The sequence below is a fragment of the Sinohyriopsis cumingii genome, chromosome 5, assembly GCF_028554795.1.
Source record: "Sinohyriopsis cumingii isolate HCF-2022 chromosome 5, ASM2855479v2, whole genome shotgun sequence".
NCBI lineage: Eukaryota > Metazoa > Mollusca > Bivalvia > Unionida > Unionidae > Sinohyriopsis > Sinohyriopsis cumingii.
In genome coordinates this window covers 87,871,250-87,890,707 of record NC_142965.1, presented here as the reverse complement: position 1 = coordinate 87,890,707, position 19,458 = coordinate 87,871,250, and the positions used below count along the sequence as shown (strand labels likewise).

Sequence of the window (19,458 nt, the reverse complement as noted above, 5' to 3'; positions counted from 1 at the left end):
CCATTTTTCAGCACACGATATGTTGAAAATGGTGGCCAGTATTAATGGTGGAGGAAGAACCCGGGAAAACCCCGGAAAGAACCACCGACCCACGAGAAGTAACGGGCAAGCTTTCTCACATACCCACATTGGCCGAATCCGAGACTCTAATCCACACAGACAGAGGTGAGATGGCAGTGATCCATAACGGAGTTCGCTTTAGACCACTCGACCGCTCGGGGCCCCATTTAGTAGTAGTAATAACGACAATAATAACAATATGAAGAACTAAATACCACAACATCTATCAAAGTCACATCGCTGCCACTACCCCTAATGTACACATCATATGCCGATCAGGGGTTATACAAGCTCTTGAAGTTAATTGTCACACAATAATTGTATTTTTTAAAATAATCTGCTTACCCTTACGTTTTCAGTCGTACACATACAGGTTATCTAAATTCTATCTGTGCAAACTAGATTCGTAGTTGATTATAGTGCTTCGCTCTTTTGTCAGGGTCAATACGTGCATATACATACATATCGTGGTAACAGTGCCAGTTGGTATTTGAATTAAAGAGCACGTGATCATCCGGCCACAGAGAAGTTACAAAGTAACATAATCAAATCGATATGCATTTCAAACACGGGCAAGTATTACGGATGTAAGTAAACATGACAGTGCTGTTGGAGGAGTGCAAGGAGAGTGGAATGTGCACCAGTCGTGTGTTGTGTCAGTTCGGCCAGCTAAGTGTTATCTGTACTGAACATTGTGTATTTCTTTACACAAAGAAACACGGAGTTTATTGACTTATACAATGGCGGAAGCCAAGGCTAGTGATGAAGCCAAAGAGTTGAGCTGCCCCATATGTTTAGAAACGTTTGAATCACCAAAGGTATTGACATGTTTACATACATTTTGTGAGAAATGTATATGTAAGCATGTTCGTAGTATGAAAGAGGAGGGCGTGCAGTTAGACAGTATCACGTGTCCCATATGTAGAAGCCACAACCTTCCCCCGTTGACCGACCAGACCTTGGATGACTGGGCTGCCAAGCTTCCAAATAATTCTATGGTTTTGTCAAGTTTGACACTGAACCAGTCCGGCAAGGATGATATAATTCACTGCCAACCATGTTTGACAGACGGTAAGCGCAACATATCCTCGGCATTTTGTGTCAACTGTTCGGAGTATCTATGTAACATTTGTCACGATTATCATAGAAAATTCAAAGTAAGCAACAACCACACTACTACACTTGTGTCAATGCCAGAAAATCAGATCTTGAGTGAAAATAAAGACAGATTGTTTCGGTGTTCAAGACATCTGAAAAAATACACATATTTCTGTCAAGAAGAAAAAGATCTCTGCTGTAGTAAGTGTGCCATAACAGATCACAGAAGTTGCAATGATTTGATTTTAATCGAAAATCTATCCAAAAATGTTACAGAAAGTACAGAAACAAAGAAAGTATTAGGAAATTTACATTCACTGAGACAGATGTTTCTGACATTGTTCGATAATAGGCTAAAAAATCTAGAATCTATCAAGCAAAGCAAAACTGAAATAACCGAGGCAGTCAAAGGATGGAGTACGGAAATTAAAGAGCTAACAGATAAACTGGAGACGGCAACTTTAGAGAAACTGGAACAAGCATATAAACAAGAAGCGGTTATTATATCGGATCAAATAGTGGAATGTAAAAGCGCCATAGCTGCCATAGAAACATCTGAGAGGATATTATTCCAAGAGAATAAATCAAACGATGGCACAAAATTATTCATGACAATAACGAGAGTATCTCAGCAAGTTTTGAAGTACTTGAAAAAATTTGATGGAATGGATGATGAATGTAGGGACATAACGCTTGAATTTCAAAGGGACAAGAATTTTGAGGGAGTTGTTAAAACGTTACGTTCATTAGGAGAAGTGCTCAGTAAGGCGTCGAAAATTCCTGGAGTATTCCCTGAAATATCATTTCAAAGAGCAATGGTGCTGGCGCCTCGCGCTCAAAAGGACTCGATGCAAACATGGAACGCAAAACTCGAGGACGACGTTGTAACCTGTGAAATGTATTCGGGTATTTTCCTCAGTGACGAATGTATTGTGTTATGTGATAATGGAAATAAGAAACTGAAACTATTTGACCAATTGTATCATTGTGTGTCATACCTGAAGATGACAGATGAACCGCGGTTTATGTGCAGCGTGGACACCGAGACTCTGGCCGTTACCATTGGTGGAGGGAAAATTGAGATTGTTTCGGTAGCCAGTACTTTAACAAAACTTCGTAGAATTTCTGTTAACGGCGAATGCTATGGATTAGCTTTTTACCACAAAAACTTTATTGTTGATATATTTGATGGAAAACAAGATACATTTCTTATATATAACAATTCAAATAAAGTAATGAAACAAATTCCGTTACCTGACCACGAGATTTCTCCTTCTGATGCACTGTGCGTGAGCCCTGACGTACAGTCAATTTATTATACGGTCGAGGATAGACTTGTTACATTAGATATGGATGGGAAAGAATTAAGCACGTTTGAGAGTGAAGATTTAAAAGGTGCATGTGGAATCACTGTAGACAATAATGGAATCCTGTATTGCTGTGGTGAAAAATCACAAACTGTAATTCAGGTAACACCTGCAGGGAGGCAACTTGGTGTGTTACTATCAAGTGAGGATGGACTCAAGAATCCTATTGGCATATGCTTGAATAAGAAGAATAACGTCATACTTGTAACTGAAAGAAAGTCAAATGAAGTCAAAATGTTCAAGCTTATATAGTTAGTATCTTTCACTCTTTGATTTACGCAATTCACATATGATCCTGTTGTAAGACCTGGATATGAAGGAAAACTATGTTAAAATGTATATTTAATACATTATGAAGTAGTGCAACAATGGATTCTGTTAGTAATTAGTCTTAGAACTCTTCAGTAGTACTAATGCATGGATATGAATGACACTGGTATTTAGATGACTTGTATATGACTGGTATAATCCATTACTTTGTATTTGTTCAAGTACATCATGGTGTTGCACTTATTGATTAATTGAAAAATTCATAATTAATCCAAGACTGTTTGAATAAATATTGGCATTAGATGTTTACATACCTACTTTTCAGTCTGTATGTTTTCATACATCTCAACCATAACAGACTTTATGCCTTTGGATCAGTTTGATGTTATATGTTTTCAGAATTAGAAATTTGTAATCCCTTCAATACATTGTTACCCATTTCATGGCGTTAATTAAGAAGGAATTACCACACACAAGACAAGAATATAAATCGAAAATAAAAGAAAATGTTATGTAACAGATATTGCATTAGAAAGTCACTTTGTCTGTGCATCGTCTTGTCTGTCTGTACGCTTCCATAAATCAAACATATCCGCCAATATTTCAACCTACCTATCTATCTGCCTAACAGTTTATTTTTCTACTTGTCTACAACCAACATATATAATCTATCCATCTTTATTCCGAAAAAAAAAGACCTGTGCAAAACTGCTCTACACAAAGCTTCTTTGTTTCAGATTGTTCAAATGAGGCTGGCCATATTGTCTGAGGCTGGCCATATTGTCGAATCGTCAGTTTTATTTAAACTCATGGTTCACAAACAGTTTTTGTCTGTTCGACATGATCATGATTTTCTGGAGAAATGAGTTAATCTAAACACGTCTTTCTGGTTACAGCTGGTCATGACGGCCTTGATATTTAGATCGAGTATGATCCTAGTCTGACTACTTGTAGAAAGTCACGCCTATGACAAATGAAACCCAATCGCCCATACTAGGAAATTTTAAGTTTGCTAAGAAATTATTTTGAATAGAACAACTTTACAGTTAATAGAGAAAAAATGTCCCTTAATAAGGCATTCATATGAGGTTTCTTCAAGGTCATACACATTTCTATTGCTGAATGGGAGAAAAAGCATTTGCTGAGGCCCAAAAGCTACTGTTTTCTAAAGAATTAAAATTACATCTAATGTTAGTAAAGAAGGTGTTGCCTTCATAGATGAAGCAAAATATGCAAGGACTCTTAGGAGAGTAACTTTACAAAGGGTGGTAATTTGGTCACCAGGATATATTTGAAATAAAATGAGATTGCAACATAAAACTAGTTTTCGTCTGCAACATACGTTCAGAAGCATTGTTAAATTACAAATAGTAAAGTTCCGCCGGATTAAGAACAATGAACAAAACTTTCATGACGGTTGTTCATTGCTTTCCGGAGGTTTAGCTATAAAAGGTTATTAAATGACAAGAAAACATTCCCAAAGCTTTGTAACATGCACTTTGGTTACAGGTTATGAAATTAATATGAGCATAAAGGATATCGAGTATCGGCAGACATGATTGTTTGAAGTGTGTATTTAATGATTGTAAGGTATTTTCTACTTAATTCAGTCATAATAACAATCTTGAAAACAGGAAAATATTTTAAAATTAAAAAACATATTTCTTGTGACGCACAAAATTAGATCTTTGTAACGTATTGTTTGGACTGTAGACAGTAGAACGAATGGGAAAGAGAAAGAAATGTGTTATGATGGTGGGGCATTCTTCTTTCCTTCATTTTTCAGTTTGCCTATCACTTTTTATTTTGTGTGATACACGAAATGAGGTATTTGTAGCATATTATATTGAGTGGAAAAAAATAGAATGTAGGAGAAGCATAAAGAAAATTACGTCAGGAAGTTTTCTTTTCATCATCTTTCACTTGCCTATCCCTTTCTTTGTATGTCCTTTAGCCTTCCTAAATTTAGTATTCATTAAAGTTTTTTTTTAGTTTTTGTTTTCTACTTCTAGTTTACCTGGATTCCTGAACGGATTAAACAGCTTCATATATATATATATATATATATATATATATATATATATATATATATATATATATATATATATATATATATATATATATATATACATATATATATATATATATATATATATATATATATATATATATATATATATATATATATATATATATATATATCTGTGTGTGTGTGTGTGTGAGAGAGAGAGAGAGAAAGAGGGAAGATGTGATGCTTTCCAAAACCATCACAGATGAAAACAAATCAGATAAAGCAGTTGACTTCATTTTTCTTTTTGAATGTTCCATACTTTTGCATTGTTACCACTCTATAATCTTAAACTATGTAACAGAAAAGAACGAGAATCAACAGGTTTTGTGAAATTTAACAAATAATTTATTTCCTTGGAATACAAAGTGCAAATTTAAAAACAACGTACATTATTGTGAATTAAATCCCAAATAATTCATTCACAAGTCCAAAAGTATAGAATATTCCGAATAAATTCCAGTGGTGTTCCTGATGAATTCCAATTTTGAATACGATAATGTGGAAGTAATCTCCAATGTGCTAACGTGCCAGCTGTCTTGAAGTATCACAATGATATAATCCAAAATGTCCTTGAATGAATTCACAATAATCCCAAAATAGTGATTTTGTCCTAAACCAATAAGCACTTTGTAATTCAAATGAATAATCTAAATAAAGAAATTCATTCCTATCAACTAAACAAAATTAAACAGGTTTCACTAATACTGATGTTAAGACATGGAAAGAGTAATTCTCAAGTAAACAACGCAAATATACAATAACAGAACCAGACTGAGTGTCGTTTTCCTATCAAATTCGTAAACACTTTGCTTCTAGAACATTCTTATTTTCTAAAAATAAACGAGACCTTGATTCCAACATCTGTAAACATGTTTACCTCCATGTAATAAATGATCTTAAAATATAATCTAAAATCATTGACAAATATTAGCTATGTAATATGATGTTTAGGAAATAAAACAACATTATTAAGGTATGGCCAACTCAACCCTCAATTATGGACAATTGTAAAGTACACAGTGCACACACACACACACACACACACACACACCACACACACATATATATATATATATATATATATATATATATATATATATATATATATATATATATATATATATATATATATATATATATCTTGATGCAGAAGTTTTGATATATTTAATAAAATAAATACGGTAGCTATTGCAAACTCGGTCAACCAATCAAAACGCGTAACACATCCCGCCTCATTACTTAATTTCAATACCTCCGCGATGGAGAGCGTGGTACTGTAATTACATCGCGAGTCGGAATGCAGCTGAGTTTACAAGAATTAAGTATGTTAATCAAGAATCATGATAGAGATACATTGGTATTTAACAACGTATGCATCAAGGTAACTAAATATAGTAATATCAAGATATGGCATGTTTAATGTGTTTCAAAACCTACCGAAAGCGTGGCAAGTTTCCATAGCGTGACAGCCTTCGGTTTCGTGAGGGAATCTTCTCTCCATCACGACACCTCTCGAGGGAAGGATGTATTTATGTGATTTTATTAGGAAATATGAGGACATACGACTGAAGTGTTCGTTACACTACTGACCATAACATTGCTCTTCGTCCTTATCTTGCTACGATGGTCCAGAGAGAGAGAGAGAGAGAGAGAGAGAGAGAGGCGGCCTTTGGGACATTTTCATATTTAATTAATAATAATCGATTTCTAGAACATTATAATAGCTTTAAGAAACAACAAAATAACAAGAACAACAAGGCATTAAATAAGTTACAGTATGTGTAACCCGTAACCGAATTTAACGTATAGTGTCGACAGGATATGGCAATTTGGTATCATTGATATTATAAGCACTGTATATAAATCTCAAGGAAAGTGTAAACATACCGTTACGATGAACCATGTTTTTGTAGGTTACTTGGTGTGATGTCAGTTTCAAGGTTTCCATCCAGCCCAAATTGCTTTTCTCTCTCACTCCAGATTTCAGCGTATATTGTCACTTATGTGGAGGGGGGGGGGGGACCGGAAGCGGAAAGGATTGCGTTGAAATTGTGTACCATGTTAAATTCAATTGAATACGGTGATCATCAATTCTTTTATTCTTACTCTCATACGTCACTAATGATTAATGAGTGGAAATTCATTATATATATATATATATATATATATATATATATATATATATATATATATATATATATATATATATATATATATATATATATAAAATCACATAAATATGGACCGCTCCGGTGGCCTAGTGGTTAGAGCGTCCGCCTCGGATGCGGGAGGTCGTGGGTTCGATCCCCGGCCGAGTCATACCAAAGACTTACAAATTAAGAGGTTAGTTTTAGGACTGGTCGGCCTGGTGTCAGGATAATGTGACTGGGTAGGACATCATGCTACGTCTGCGGCATGATGCCCCAGTGCTAGACATCACTATAAACTGTCACACTGCAAACATCGTAGCAATATGACTGAAAAATTGTTAAAGCTACGTTAAAAATCCAAATCACACACACACATTACTTTTCCTTAAATACTGCGCAGGACAAATGCATTTTTCCCGTCGATCACATAATTTATAATGGATGCATTATTTCATCTATTTGTGCCACTTTATACCTTGTTAGTCATTCTGACAATGTTTAACACAAAATATATAAAATACATAATGAGGGGAATGGCGCAAAAAGGTAGCACTGTTTATTATTTAAAGGTTATAGATGATGATTGCGATGACAACAACGATGATTAAATAATTATAAAGATTAACTTTATTATTGCTCTTTTCATTTTGTTCTCGTTGAGTGCTGGAGTGCAAAATATTTATTCACCTTATTTGCACGGATTTTTTGTATGAAGTGTTTTTGTCAGTCATCCAATTTACATTCATGTAGTTCAAAATGCTTTTCTATATCATGTGACATACAAGTAGTTTGATATCTGCGTTAGAGACCACGTGATCACATTGTACTAGAGTGAGACATACCTTGCCAGCACAATGGCGAGAAGGATCGATATATTCTGAAGCACAGTCAAATGCCACTGAGCTGAGCATTTGCTATTTTGACTTGTATTAACAGATATGTATACTGTGTTGAATAGAGTCTCCAATTCATACTGTTAGCTCAAGTTGTCGTATTTCCTGTGCAATATACATTGTCTTAACCTTCAGAACGAGGAAGTAATGAGTTTTACGATGGCAGAAGGCCAGAACGATATGGATAAACAGTTGAACTGCCCTATATGTTTGGAAACATTCGAATCACCAAAAGTATTGGCCTGTTTACACACATTTTGTGAGAAGTGTATTAGCAAACATGTAAGCGGTCTGAGAGAGGAAGGGACACTACTAGATATTCTTGCATGTCCCGTGTGTAGAAGTCCAACCCCAGCACCTGCCTCCCACCAGACCACTGAAGACTGGGCTTCAAAACTTGCAGCAAATTCCACTGTTATTTCACTTTTGGTGTCAAATCAATCCAAAAAGGATGACCCTGTTTATTGTCAACCATGTTTAACGAACGATCAGTACCGACCCTCCGTGGTTTACTGTGTCACGAGTATGGAGTATCTCTGTCAAAAGTGTCACACATATCATAACAAATTCAAGATGAGCAGGAACCACTCTATAACAATACACACAATGCCAGCTATTTCGAATTCAAATGCAACTGAAAACAGTATGTACCGGTGTTCAAAACATTGGAAAAAGTACAAATATTCATGCCAACAGCACAACGAACCCTGCTGTCATAGATGTGCATTTGAATATCACAAAAACTGACGATGCTTATTCCTCGTGTTCAGCCAGATTCTATAGTGACGATCAATACTAAAATGTATGATGACACACAAGATTGCTGCATCTATTCGGGTATTTTCCTTCACGATGACAGAATTTTACTATCAGATGAGCGAAATAAGAAGCTAAAGCTCTTTGATAAATGTTTTCATTTTTTTGTCATTTAAATATGGTCCAACAGCCAAGACACGTTTGTTTAGTTCATCAGCAGAATGCAGCGGTCACTACAGATAGAACGAATGTAGACATTGTCGGTGTGACTAATACTCTTGACTAATACTCTTACACGAATAAGAACAATTTCTGTTGGGTTCCATTGCCATGGAATAGTTTCATATCAGCAAAACATTATCGTAGACGTTTCTATGGGAAAAGATTCGCTTCTTAAGTACGATACATCATTTGAAATCGTCGAGGAGATAGATTCATTTGACAGTTTGGCCAGTACTCACAATAAACACTGTGTAAGTCCTGACGGTGAAAATATCTACTACACGGTTGAAAATAAAATTGTAACGATGGATAAAAAAGGTGGAAGGCTGAATATGTTTGAAAGCGATAACCTGAAAACGGCATACGGGATCACTTTGGATCGGAATGGGATTATCTACTGTTGTGGGTATAATTCTAAGACTGTAGTTTTGATAACACAAGAAGGCCGAGAACTAGGCGTATTACTTTCACCTGAGCATGGGCTTGAAAAGCCAGTGGGAATATGTTTAAATGACAAAAATAACATGATTATGGTATTTGAAGAAGCATCAAATGAAGTGAAAATATTTAGACTGCTATTTCAATGAATGCATTTCAGACATGTTCAGAGCGCTTCGAACAAATCATGCAGAGAAACGTAAAATTGCCTAACAGATAATAATGTAGAAATTATATTATTATTATTATTATTATTAGTTGATCGGCATGGTTCAAATTCCAATATGCAGATAGAACTTCTGTTGGTGCATTAAAATTTGTATTGTTTCCATTATCTGCATGAGGCTTTGACATTTTTTTTAATGTAGCACCTCCAAAATCTGATTCTTGCTAAACTGGAAATCTAAGTTGAAAAACTGCTCAGCATGAAAAAGACTGCCCACTCCCCAAAAAAGAAAATAAACGAATCAACAAAACAGAAACAAAAAACCCAACCCCAAAATACGCGAAGTTCAGAAGCTTTTCCCAGAACACGTCATCCATCCAACTTTAACAATTATATACTGACATTTATTTCAGAGACCGAAATTATTTTTAACATTCGGCATTACTTCCACTGGGATTTAAACAGCAGTGTTCTTAATTCCATGCTTTCAAGAGGGTTAGTTTATCTTGAAAGTGTTTGACCTTCATGACTTTGAGGAGTTATAGATTGTTATGGCTTCTAGTTATTAGAATCATGTTTCCTACAGTCTGTACATTAATTATAGAACGCGTCATTCAGACACAATTAGGGAATGTCCCATATCTTTTTTGTCCTGTGTTCCTCAAATTTCGAATTTCGACTCCGTCCCCCCGCCCCCGTTCTCCCTGACGCCTTGTTTCTTAAGAAGAAAAACCAAAAAATATGCCTATAACATTTCGTTAGAGGATATCCATCCATGTCTTTGTTGGCGCTAGCAGTGACCAAAGTTGCGAAAGGTGATAACGACTGTAAGATATCCATGAATAACTTTATTTAAACCGATGTATCTGGCAATGATAACATTCAAGGTCTGTGGTAGTCGGCAGGTCCTGATTAAGGTTTTGTAGGGCCTGGGCACTTCTGTTTCGTGGGTCTTTTGGCAGATGCAATTTTTATATGACTCCTCCTCTTTTGTGTATACACGTTTCATTAACATGATCATTCATATTTTTATTCAAGAAGAGATCTTTGTTACAGTTTTCATCATACAAAGGAAAACAAAAATGGTCAAAATTATTTTCGTACCCCATTTAATTACCGTAGGTATATGGCACAGTGCCTACCGTGCCTACCGGATAATACGGCTCTGAACTAGTCGGCCAAGCTGCAATGTAAAGTAGTTGACGGCTGTTTGTGTAACGCATATTCGAGGTTAAACTCACTAGCCGGCCTAACAAACTTTAACGAACTTTGTCAACATATACCTTCATTAAATCGATAGGAATATGATCTATGTTCTCAGGGATTGCGAGTATAGTATTCGTTATGTCTTTAATCCGATGACAGACTAGACGAAACTGCAACGTTGATGAAATTTGACCTGGAATTCGCCATTTGCATTACTAAACAAATCTCGCAACCTACATGTGAATGACATCAGAGGTTCATTATTCAAGTGATATCAACACAATAAACCATCTCAAATGTTGTTGTATATATAATTCGTAACGAGCGCAATGGTACTGTTACTTTGTAAAATTCTTTTAAACAAAAGTTTCCTCCAAAAATATCAATTTAGGCAGTAAATCTTTATCGAAGTCATGGTCTTGATCTATAATTATCACTGACAATTTCTATTAAATCATAAACATTCGGGATAAACATCGGTCAGTGACAAGGTAGAGTTTGGAACTCGATGAAATTATTTGACACTTAATTTTCAGCTCTTGTTCACACACACACGTACGGTGAGATCGGTTAGTAAATATGCATGTGATACTTACACAAATCTGTATACGTGTTTTGTTCTGTGTCGACTTAAAGTACTAATTTTATATGGCGTGATAATATGAAGAGACTGTCAGACCGAGGCGCAAAAATCAATCGAATTATTACATCGACTCAGTACAAAGCACGGATACGATTTTGTATTTATTACATGCTTCTTTTACGCTTTGCAATTTTTTTTTTTATCTTTACCATATGAATGAAATTCAAAACAAACAGGGATTTATAAAATCTCGATTCACTGCGTCCAAAAATGTATAGTGCATTACTTAGCTGTTTACATCCCATTTTGAAGTAAACTAATTCCTCAACTAGACTATAGGTGTAGTGTCATGCTTTTTGGGTAGTTTTAGCTCATCGAATGGAGAGGACTGGATCTTTAAAATTGTAATCGCCTTTAGCATTGATAGTCACTTGACTACACAAATCTCGCAACCTACGTGACTATGTACGATATGCGACTGACCTTTGACGATCTCTAGAATACCCAAATTAGACACTGTGATTTTCTGCTAAGCATACTAAACTTAAATTCAGACTTGATAAATATTTGCTTTTACTGAAACAGATACACTAGTATTGACCTGCACTTTCTTATACGTACGATGTACTTGCAATAGGCGTCAATTATTTACTGTACACTTGATATAGAAGAATGGGAATCAGTCTAAAAATGGGGCTACGTAACACAGAGTACATACCAGATTTTTTCATGGCTTACTGGGTTAGTTGATACTGAAAGTGAAATTTTAGTAAAACGAATCTTTTGAGAACTTATCCTAGTTGTAAATGAAAACAAGACAACATTTTATTGATTGAATTTCAGTCATTCTACAGACTTGAGTTTGGAAAATTCGTAACTGAAATAAGCATCTGACTTTTTGTTGCAGAATTAAAAACACATGTTTCAAACACATATAGATTTTAAAAAATATGCACCAGTTAATATGGGTTCCTTAACACAGAAACTTGCCTCAAGGATATGTCATTATTGTTAAATATAGATTTGATCATGAGCATTCAACATTTAAAATTATTGAATTTTTTAATATCCTGATGTTTCCATAGGTTTACTATGGTAACTTAATTAATATCATAAATCCTGAAGTAGCCTTGTATAATGTAACCTCTACCAGGACCAGGTATCCAGTTCCCAGCCTCAAACAAGTTTGGGAGTAGACCATTCTATTTCATCGGTAAAGAGGGATTCGCAGCATTAAAAAAAAGTGATTTTAGAAAAGGCATATGAATGAACAATTGAAACACAAACCCCATGACAAACTGGAAAATATTCTGATAATTATGGCTTGGTACCAATGCACAAAAAACCAGACCATATCAAGATTTATTGCTTCAGCAAACTCAGGACCCGTACTCCTTAAAAATGGTTATTTTTCACAATCATGTCAACTGTCCCATACTCATCTTTCTGATAAGACACAGACATCTACATTAATGACTTTCAAAAAAAAAAATAATTATAAAAAAAAAAAATAGAGTCAAATTTTCAGCATATTGATACTGCCATAACTGTATACTGACGTCAAAACTTTCATAAAAGACATAGTGAGGAACTATATTTGGAGTTGACCTTTCGAGATAATATGATCTGGGATGGGGAGTAGTGTAGGTTTCCTGGATTAACAGCGAATGCTCCTGGCAGAACGAATACATTACAACAATTTATATTTTTTCCGATCTCTGGTTGATTGATACGTTAAGCCAGTTTGGTATGATCTCTATTCTATACCAGGCTCTTCATCAAGATGCTGTACTACACGTTATCTTTTCAAATATATAATGAATAGAAATGGCGATATAGTGATCAATGTGAACCTTCAGAACGTTAACATTACGAATACCTTGTAAATTGAAGTTTGAATTTCATATGATTTAATAAGTTTTAAGTTGTACCCTAGTACACTAATTAATTCAAAGTTGCATAATTTACATTTGGGCTTGTTTATTTCTGTTATAAAAGGCCATCAACGTTTCTGGGATAACAAGCGGATATTCGGATACCAATTTTCTATCCAAATATTCACAAAAATGTCTGGAATTTGAATGATATTTGTTGCAACTCAAGGCGGTAAAATGTTGAAAGACATTTCTTCGCGTATTTGCATGCATTATCCAACCATGGTTTGTTAAGACGCGTAGAACTCGCCAACGATTTTGTTATGCTGTCCCCAACCTATCCTGATATCTTTGCAACTATGGGTATTCGCTCCACTACGTTGTCAAAACAATTAGCTGCCAGATTTGATTCGCAGAGGAATGTATATGATGAATGTGCCATACTGCATAATCTTGTTCTATATACAACGGACAGACGGTCAGACAGTAAACAATATAACTACGAAAGTGACGCTATTGCTGTTGCCATTACTGCTTTACCTAATAATAACAGTAGCTGGCATTCGTCCGCCTTCGTAAGACGAATACATTACAGCAGCCGTTGACAATGACTTGTTAGTTTGTTCTGCGTTTCCCTTAGTGGCTCGGGGTCAAATCAGTGCAGTCTTGCACGGACATCATCTACCGTTTGTATGTCATCAGCCATTCTCGTCCTGACATTCCAACTTCCAATCCTAAAACAAAAATTCCTTTCTTTTTCTGCTAGGTACGTTGTTGCCGTCTGCTTTTCGAGGAAACACTTTAAGCCACATACACACTATAGAGTAGTCAAATCAAGATGGGTCAGTACCTTACTGGTTTGGGACTGCCCAGCTTTGTGATCGGCGATAACTGACCAGTAGGATGTAATGATCCGTATCGCATCCTCGTCGGAGGCAGTCCGTGGCGCCCGTGCTGTAAGCCCATAGAGCTTGACTTATAACCCCTAAACTACACCTTCTCGTATTCTGTCCTTACTGAGAGCAAGGTTGCAGTGTTCTCTCCATGGTTTACTGCACAGCCTGGGCAATAATATCGATGCTTAAGCTTGCCCAGCATATGAGTTCCCTTTCGCAATGAGCTAGCTAGCAACAGTAGCTTCAAGTTACTGCACTAGACACTTTGCACTAGTTGTGTGTCGCGACACTATTACTATTACAGTGCTAATAATATTAATTGTGTAATAATAGTGATAATAATAATAATAATAATAATAACAACAACAACAACAACAACAATGAAACTTATAAGAGTGCAGTTCTTTGTGTTTTTCTCAAGCCTTATACTGACATTGAAATTATGCGTCATAAGGGTACTGTATTTTATATTATTTTGCATTCAACGGTGCATAAACTATTGAAAGTTACAACTGTGTTTATAATATTACGCTTTATTAGAATGCTTACATTGCGTTTTGATCTCCGTGACGTGTCTGTATAGCTGACCACGTGACCTTACTAAATGTTTGAGGTATCAGTGTATACCTTGCCATCATACATGTTCACTGAAGTACGGACGAATACTTTTGAGCAATGTGTACGACATTCAGAATGGTCACATAGCGAACACAGATAACAGAAGAGGCTTTGTATATAGCAGTTTCATATGTGAAGTTAAGAAAACAGCGTTGTTTGTTTCTTCAGCAGTACATATCTACCAGGAAGTTATTGATTTCCAACATGGGGAAGAAGCTCCGCACACGACCGACAATCAACTGAATTGTCCAATTTGTTTAACAACGTACGAATCACCTAAGGTACTGACGTGTTTACACACATTTTGTGAGAATTGTATATGCAAACATGTACAGGCTATGAGGACTGAGGAGATACAGTCGGACACCATTGCGTGTCCCGTATGTAGAAGTTATGCACCTGCTCCAGTTATTCCCCAAACTCCAGATGACTGGGCAGCTAAACTGCCTCCTAATTCCACAGTTTTGAAACTTATATCTTTGGGACTGCCCGGGAGAGATGACCCAATTTATTGCCAACCATCTCTGTGGCGTACTGTGTCACGTGCGTAGAATATCTTTGTGATACTTGCTACAATTGTCATAAAAGTTTTAAGATGACCAGTGACCACATATTCACCGTGAATGCATTGCCTGAGAATCCGAATGCAGGGGTAGCTAATGAGAGTATCTACCGGTGTTCAAGTCACAATAAAAGATTCACCTATTTTTGCTTGCATCACAAAGAACTTTGCTGCCACAAATGTGCGACCAGTGTACACAAGCCTTGTATGTAGTTGTCTACTGTCGAAGAGTTAGCTAAAGATATGAAAGACAGAGAGGATTCTAAGCAAATATCAGACAATTTAGAGGCTCTGAAAGAGCTGTTTCACATCCTACTCGAAAAAAATTCAAAATATCTGGAGTCCATTCAAAACCAGAAGACAGAGATAACCAAGTCCATCCAACAATGGAAAATTGCAATGAACGGTCATATAGATAAGCTTGAAGCGGATATGTTACATCAATTGGATCAGGTATGTAAAAAAGAATCGGTAGTTATTTCTGATCATATTGCAGAATGTAAAAGTACCATTGCTGCAATAGAAACGTCCCATAGGATGCTAAATGAGGGCAACCAATCTTTTGACGCAAACGTCTTCATGACAACGACGAGAATATCAAAACATGCACAGAAGTATTTGCAAAGATATGAATTCATCGAAAATGATTCAGAGGAGGTTCAGACTGAATTTCACTGTTACAAGACACCTGAAGAATTTGTCAGAACGTGGAGTTCAATAGGGAAAGTGAAGAGTAAGAAGTGCAGAATTCCAAAACTGTCATCGGACTCATCATTCGAGTTATCAAGTTTTAGTGCCAAAGTGCCTGATGATGAAAAAGTTTGTGATATATTGTCCGGCGTATTTCTTCCTGATGAGAAACTTGTCCTATCGGACGTTAAGAATACAGAACTAAAGCTCTTTGATAAAAAAGCAAACTGCCTGCATCATTTGGTAATGGAGGCTGTGCCTAAGTACATTTGTCGAGTAGACCACCAAACTGTCGCTGTTACTGCAGGAAAAAGTATCATCCTTTTCTCTGTGAGCCATACCTTGACACGACTAAGGACCATTGATGTCGGTCGTGAATGCTATGGAATAGCTTCCTACCAGGAAAACATTATAGTTGATCAATTAGAAGACACTGAATTACTTGTTACATTGGATGCTTCATACAAAGCCACGAATACAATTCAGCTCGATGAACTATTGGTTAGTAGGAATACCCACTGCATCAGTCCAGACGGGGAAAGAATCTATTACACAGTTGATCATAAAATTCTAACTATAAACATGAAAGGGGAACAGTTCAATAAATTTAAGAGCAGTGATTTGAAATTGGCAAGAGGGATCGCTGTGGACAGGAAGGGGATCATTTACTATTGTGGTATTAAATCAAACACCGTGGTGCAGGTTACACCGGAAGGGAAACAACTTGGTGTGTTACTCTCACCAGATTGTGGGCTTATAAAACCGGTAGGGTTATGTTTGAACGACAAGAATAACATGATGCTTGTATTTGAAGAAAAATCCGACTATGTCAAAGTATTTAGATTGAAATTGAAGAAGGATATCAAAAGCAGTCTTCTATGGAATAATAAGCAAAATAAATAAACAATTCTGTATAAATTATTTTAAAGACGTGTATAGTTAAGTAGATTATATAATCAAGGTAGATATGAACAAAATCAGATGCAAAACTTTGAAATACAGTTCATAGTTTGCTAGATAAAACCACAAATATATATTGTGTAAACAAATGCAAAGAGTTTTGTCATTATTCTCAAGTAGCATGAGACCAATTTGTCCACCTTAAACGTGACTTTTCGTAAACATCAAGAAAACAATACCATAAATGTAGCGATAATTTATTCCGTGATGCAAAGGAAATAATTCAGAAATCAACTGATCTAGTAATATTGAAATTACGGATCGAAATGAACTTTTGTAGAGATAACCGTTTATGAAAATCAGTTTCGATTATGCATAAATGTATTATATAAAGCGTGAGAATTCTAAGATAATTGTATGCAATAGATTGATAAAATTGTTGCTTTGGTTGTGTTTGGGGTAATTTCAGATCCCTATTGTATATAACTATCCTCTACTGGACACTCTTCGAGCCTAACCTACTTCTTCACTTGATAGGGTGTTAGACATTATTTTTGCTGATTAGTATTGTCCTCTACTGGAATGTTCCTAGATGTCATTCGGCGAGACACGAGAACCGGGTTCTTGATCAGAGTAAATTGTTCTTAGGGTTCTTCTCGCCCCATCGGCAAGAACCTTGTTCTAGAACCGTCCAGAACCTAGTTCTCAGTCTGTGGCGTGTGTAGACAACAGCAAATAAGGCAGATCATGCTAAACGTTAATCTGTAATTTTTTTCCTTCTGAGATCAACTAGATTTGTTAATGAGGTGACACACAGAAACAATCGAACACGTGTATTTGGTGTTTGGTTGAAATACCATAACAGGTCGCCCAAATATGGGCTCTGACTCTGGCCTAAGTCTTCACATGACAATTGACAGGGTGTGATATATATGATAACCTAAGTATAAGAGAAGGGTAAATAATTGATTAGATCTTGTAAAATACTTTCAATGAAAAATGAATACGTTTGTTTTAAGTAAACGTGTGTATTTTTCGAGACAATGTTAAACTATGATGTATAAAATCTGATAACTTTATTATGTAACATCTGTTATGTATATTTAATTTATAATGTGGGCCTGATTTTTATCATGCCCGTGATTGACGGTTATGAAAGTGGAGATTTCGCCTACCTGACTTTTGTCATGATTGTAAGAAATAAACAAAATGTTTGCTTTTAGTTCAAGACCTGAACTTGTTTACCAATTAGTAACTTTTATCCATGAGAAATTGTTAGTTTTTTAAAACATTCTGTTGCGTCATAAGTCAGCTGATATTTTGTACATAAGGTGATTTGGTAAACAAATATTCATTCTTGTTTTATGATCAGTCTCTGTAATCGTTTATTGTTGTGCTCCGATATAATTTAGGAGGTATTATTTAGTTAAATTATTCATTTTACTTACAAAGTTCAATTTGACTTTGGGAGTAAAACTCTATTTTAAAACAGTATTTATAAATTACTGGAAACTTATTCAAAGACGTTCTTGATTATATCATTGTGGTTCATGAGGACATTCAATATTATTGGAATTCATTCGGAAGGTTCTATACCTTTAGATTTGTGATAGAATATTTATGATTATTTGGGATTTAATTCACAATACTGTCTTTTGAATTTTCAGTTTGTATTCTAGGGGAATAAATTATTTGTTAATTTTACTAAAATTGTTGGTTTTGCTTCTTTCTGTTACATAGCTTATGATCATGGAATCGTAAAATTGTGCTGATGGATAATGGTGTAGTGGTGCAGATATTATGGAACATGGAATAAGAAGAAAACCTCCATACATGCTTGCATTACAGTTTAATGAAATTCGCAGTAAAATATATTTACATAATTTTTTTATGTAGCTTTTGTCGTACATTGCTTATCATAGCATTATGTAAATTCATGAAAATGTATATAAATCCACTGCATTTATTAAAGTAAATAAAACACCCCATAATACAAGCTTCGGCTATACTAAAATAAAACTTTTGATTGAACAATGTCATCAGTCACTTTACAGCCAGTTGAGTATTCATTTAGCCTAGAAATGGCCATCTTGCGGCTGTATGTTTGATGTCACATAAAACTTAAGCTGACGATATGGATGGATTATCTGATGGCAGGCATGAAAATGTTTTCCTAGATGATAATATGGACCTAGAATACTATTATCAGGGTAAACATAATTAAAATCATTACAATTATTATTCTTATAATGCATTTCATATAGACGTTTAGTCTAATTTGCAATGAAAGGGAAAGAACTTTACTTATAACGGTAACAGTAATGGGCCGATGACTCATAAAAGCCACGCTACATATAATTCGAATGATGCAAAAAAGTGAGTCTAAACTCGACGTACCGTAGTTATTCTAATAGAAAACCCCTTCTAATGAATGCCCCCCCCCCTTTTTTTTTTGTCCACCCCAAATGAAATGAATCTTATCAAGGCTTATAGATCTGTATATATACATTATGGTATGTCAAAATAACTAAAACAGTGCATGAGTAATCCAACGACTGGCAAAAAATAAAAACAACCTATTTACAAACATTTCAAGTCAAACAGTGATGTACAGTATTCAACGCCCATCTATCCCTTT

At 35.5% G+C, this 19,458-nt stretch overlaps 2 protein-coding genes across 2 annotated transcripts; both read left to right on the top strand.

The window, feature by feature from the left end:
- The first annotated feature begins 542 nt into the window (after positions 1–542).
- On the top strand, positions 543–9,659 carry LOC149799692 (uncharacterized). Its single transcript, XM_089958257.1, has 2 exons — positions 543–2,776; positions 8,943–9,659. Exons 1-2 carry the CDS (start codon positions 801–803, stop codon positions 9,472–9,474), a joined length of 2,508 nt encoding a protein of 835 aa, XP_089814383.1. The 5' UTR covers positions 543–800; the 3' UTR covers positions 9,475–9,659.
- A 5,675-nt stretch (positions 9,660–15,334) lies between these two features.
- On the top strand, positions 15,335–18,518 carry LOC149799691 (uncharacterized). The gene has a single exon (XM_089959049.1). It carries the CDS (start codon positions 15,474–15,476, stop codon positions 16,821–16,823), a length of 1,350 nt encoding a protein of 449 aa, XP_089815175.1. The 5' UTR covers positions 15,335–15,473; the 3' UTR covers positions 16,824–18,518.
- Positions 18,519–19,458: the final 940 nt, after the last annotated feature.

Excerpts from the sequence above, each read along its gene's own strand:
- LOC149799691 (XM_089959049.1), top strand. The coding sequence starts at position 15,474 with ATGAAAGACAGAGAGGATTCTAAGCAAATATCAGACAATTTAGAGGCT.
- LOC149799692 (XM_089958257.1), top strand. The coding sequence starts at position 801 with ATGGCGGAAGCCAAGGCTAGTGATGAAGCCAAAGAGTTGAGCTGCCCC. Across the intron at positions 2,777-8,942 it reads AAAATGTTCAAGCTTATATA|CTTGACTAATACTCTTACAC; the intron begins GTTAGTATCTTT and ends GTGACTAATACT.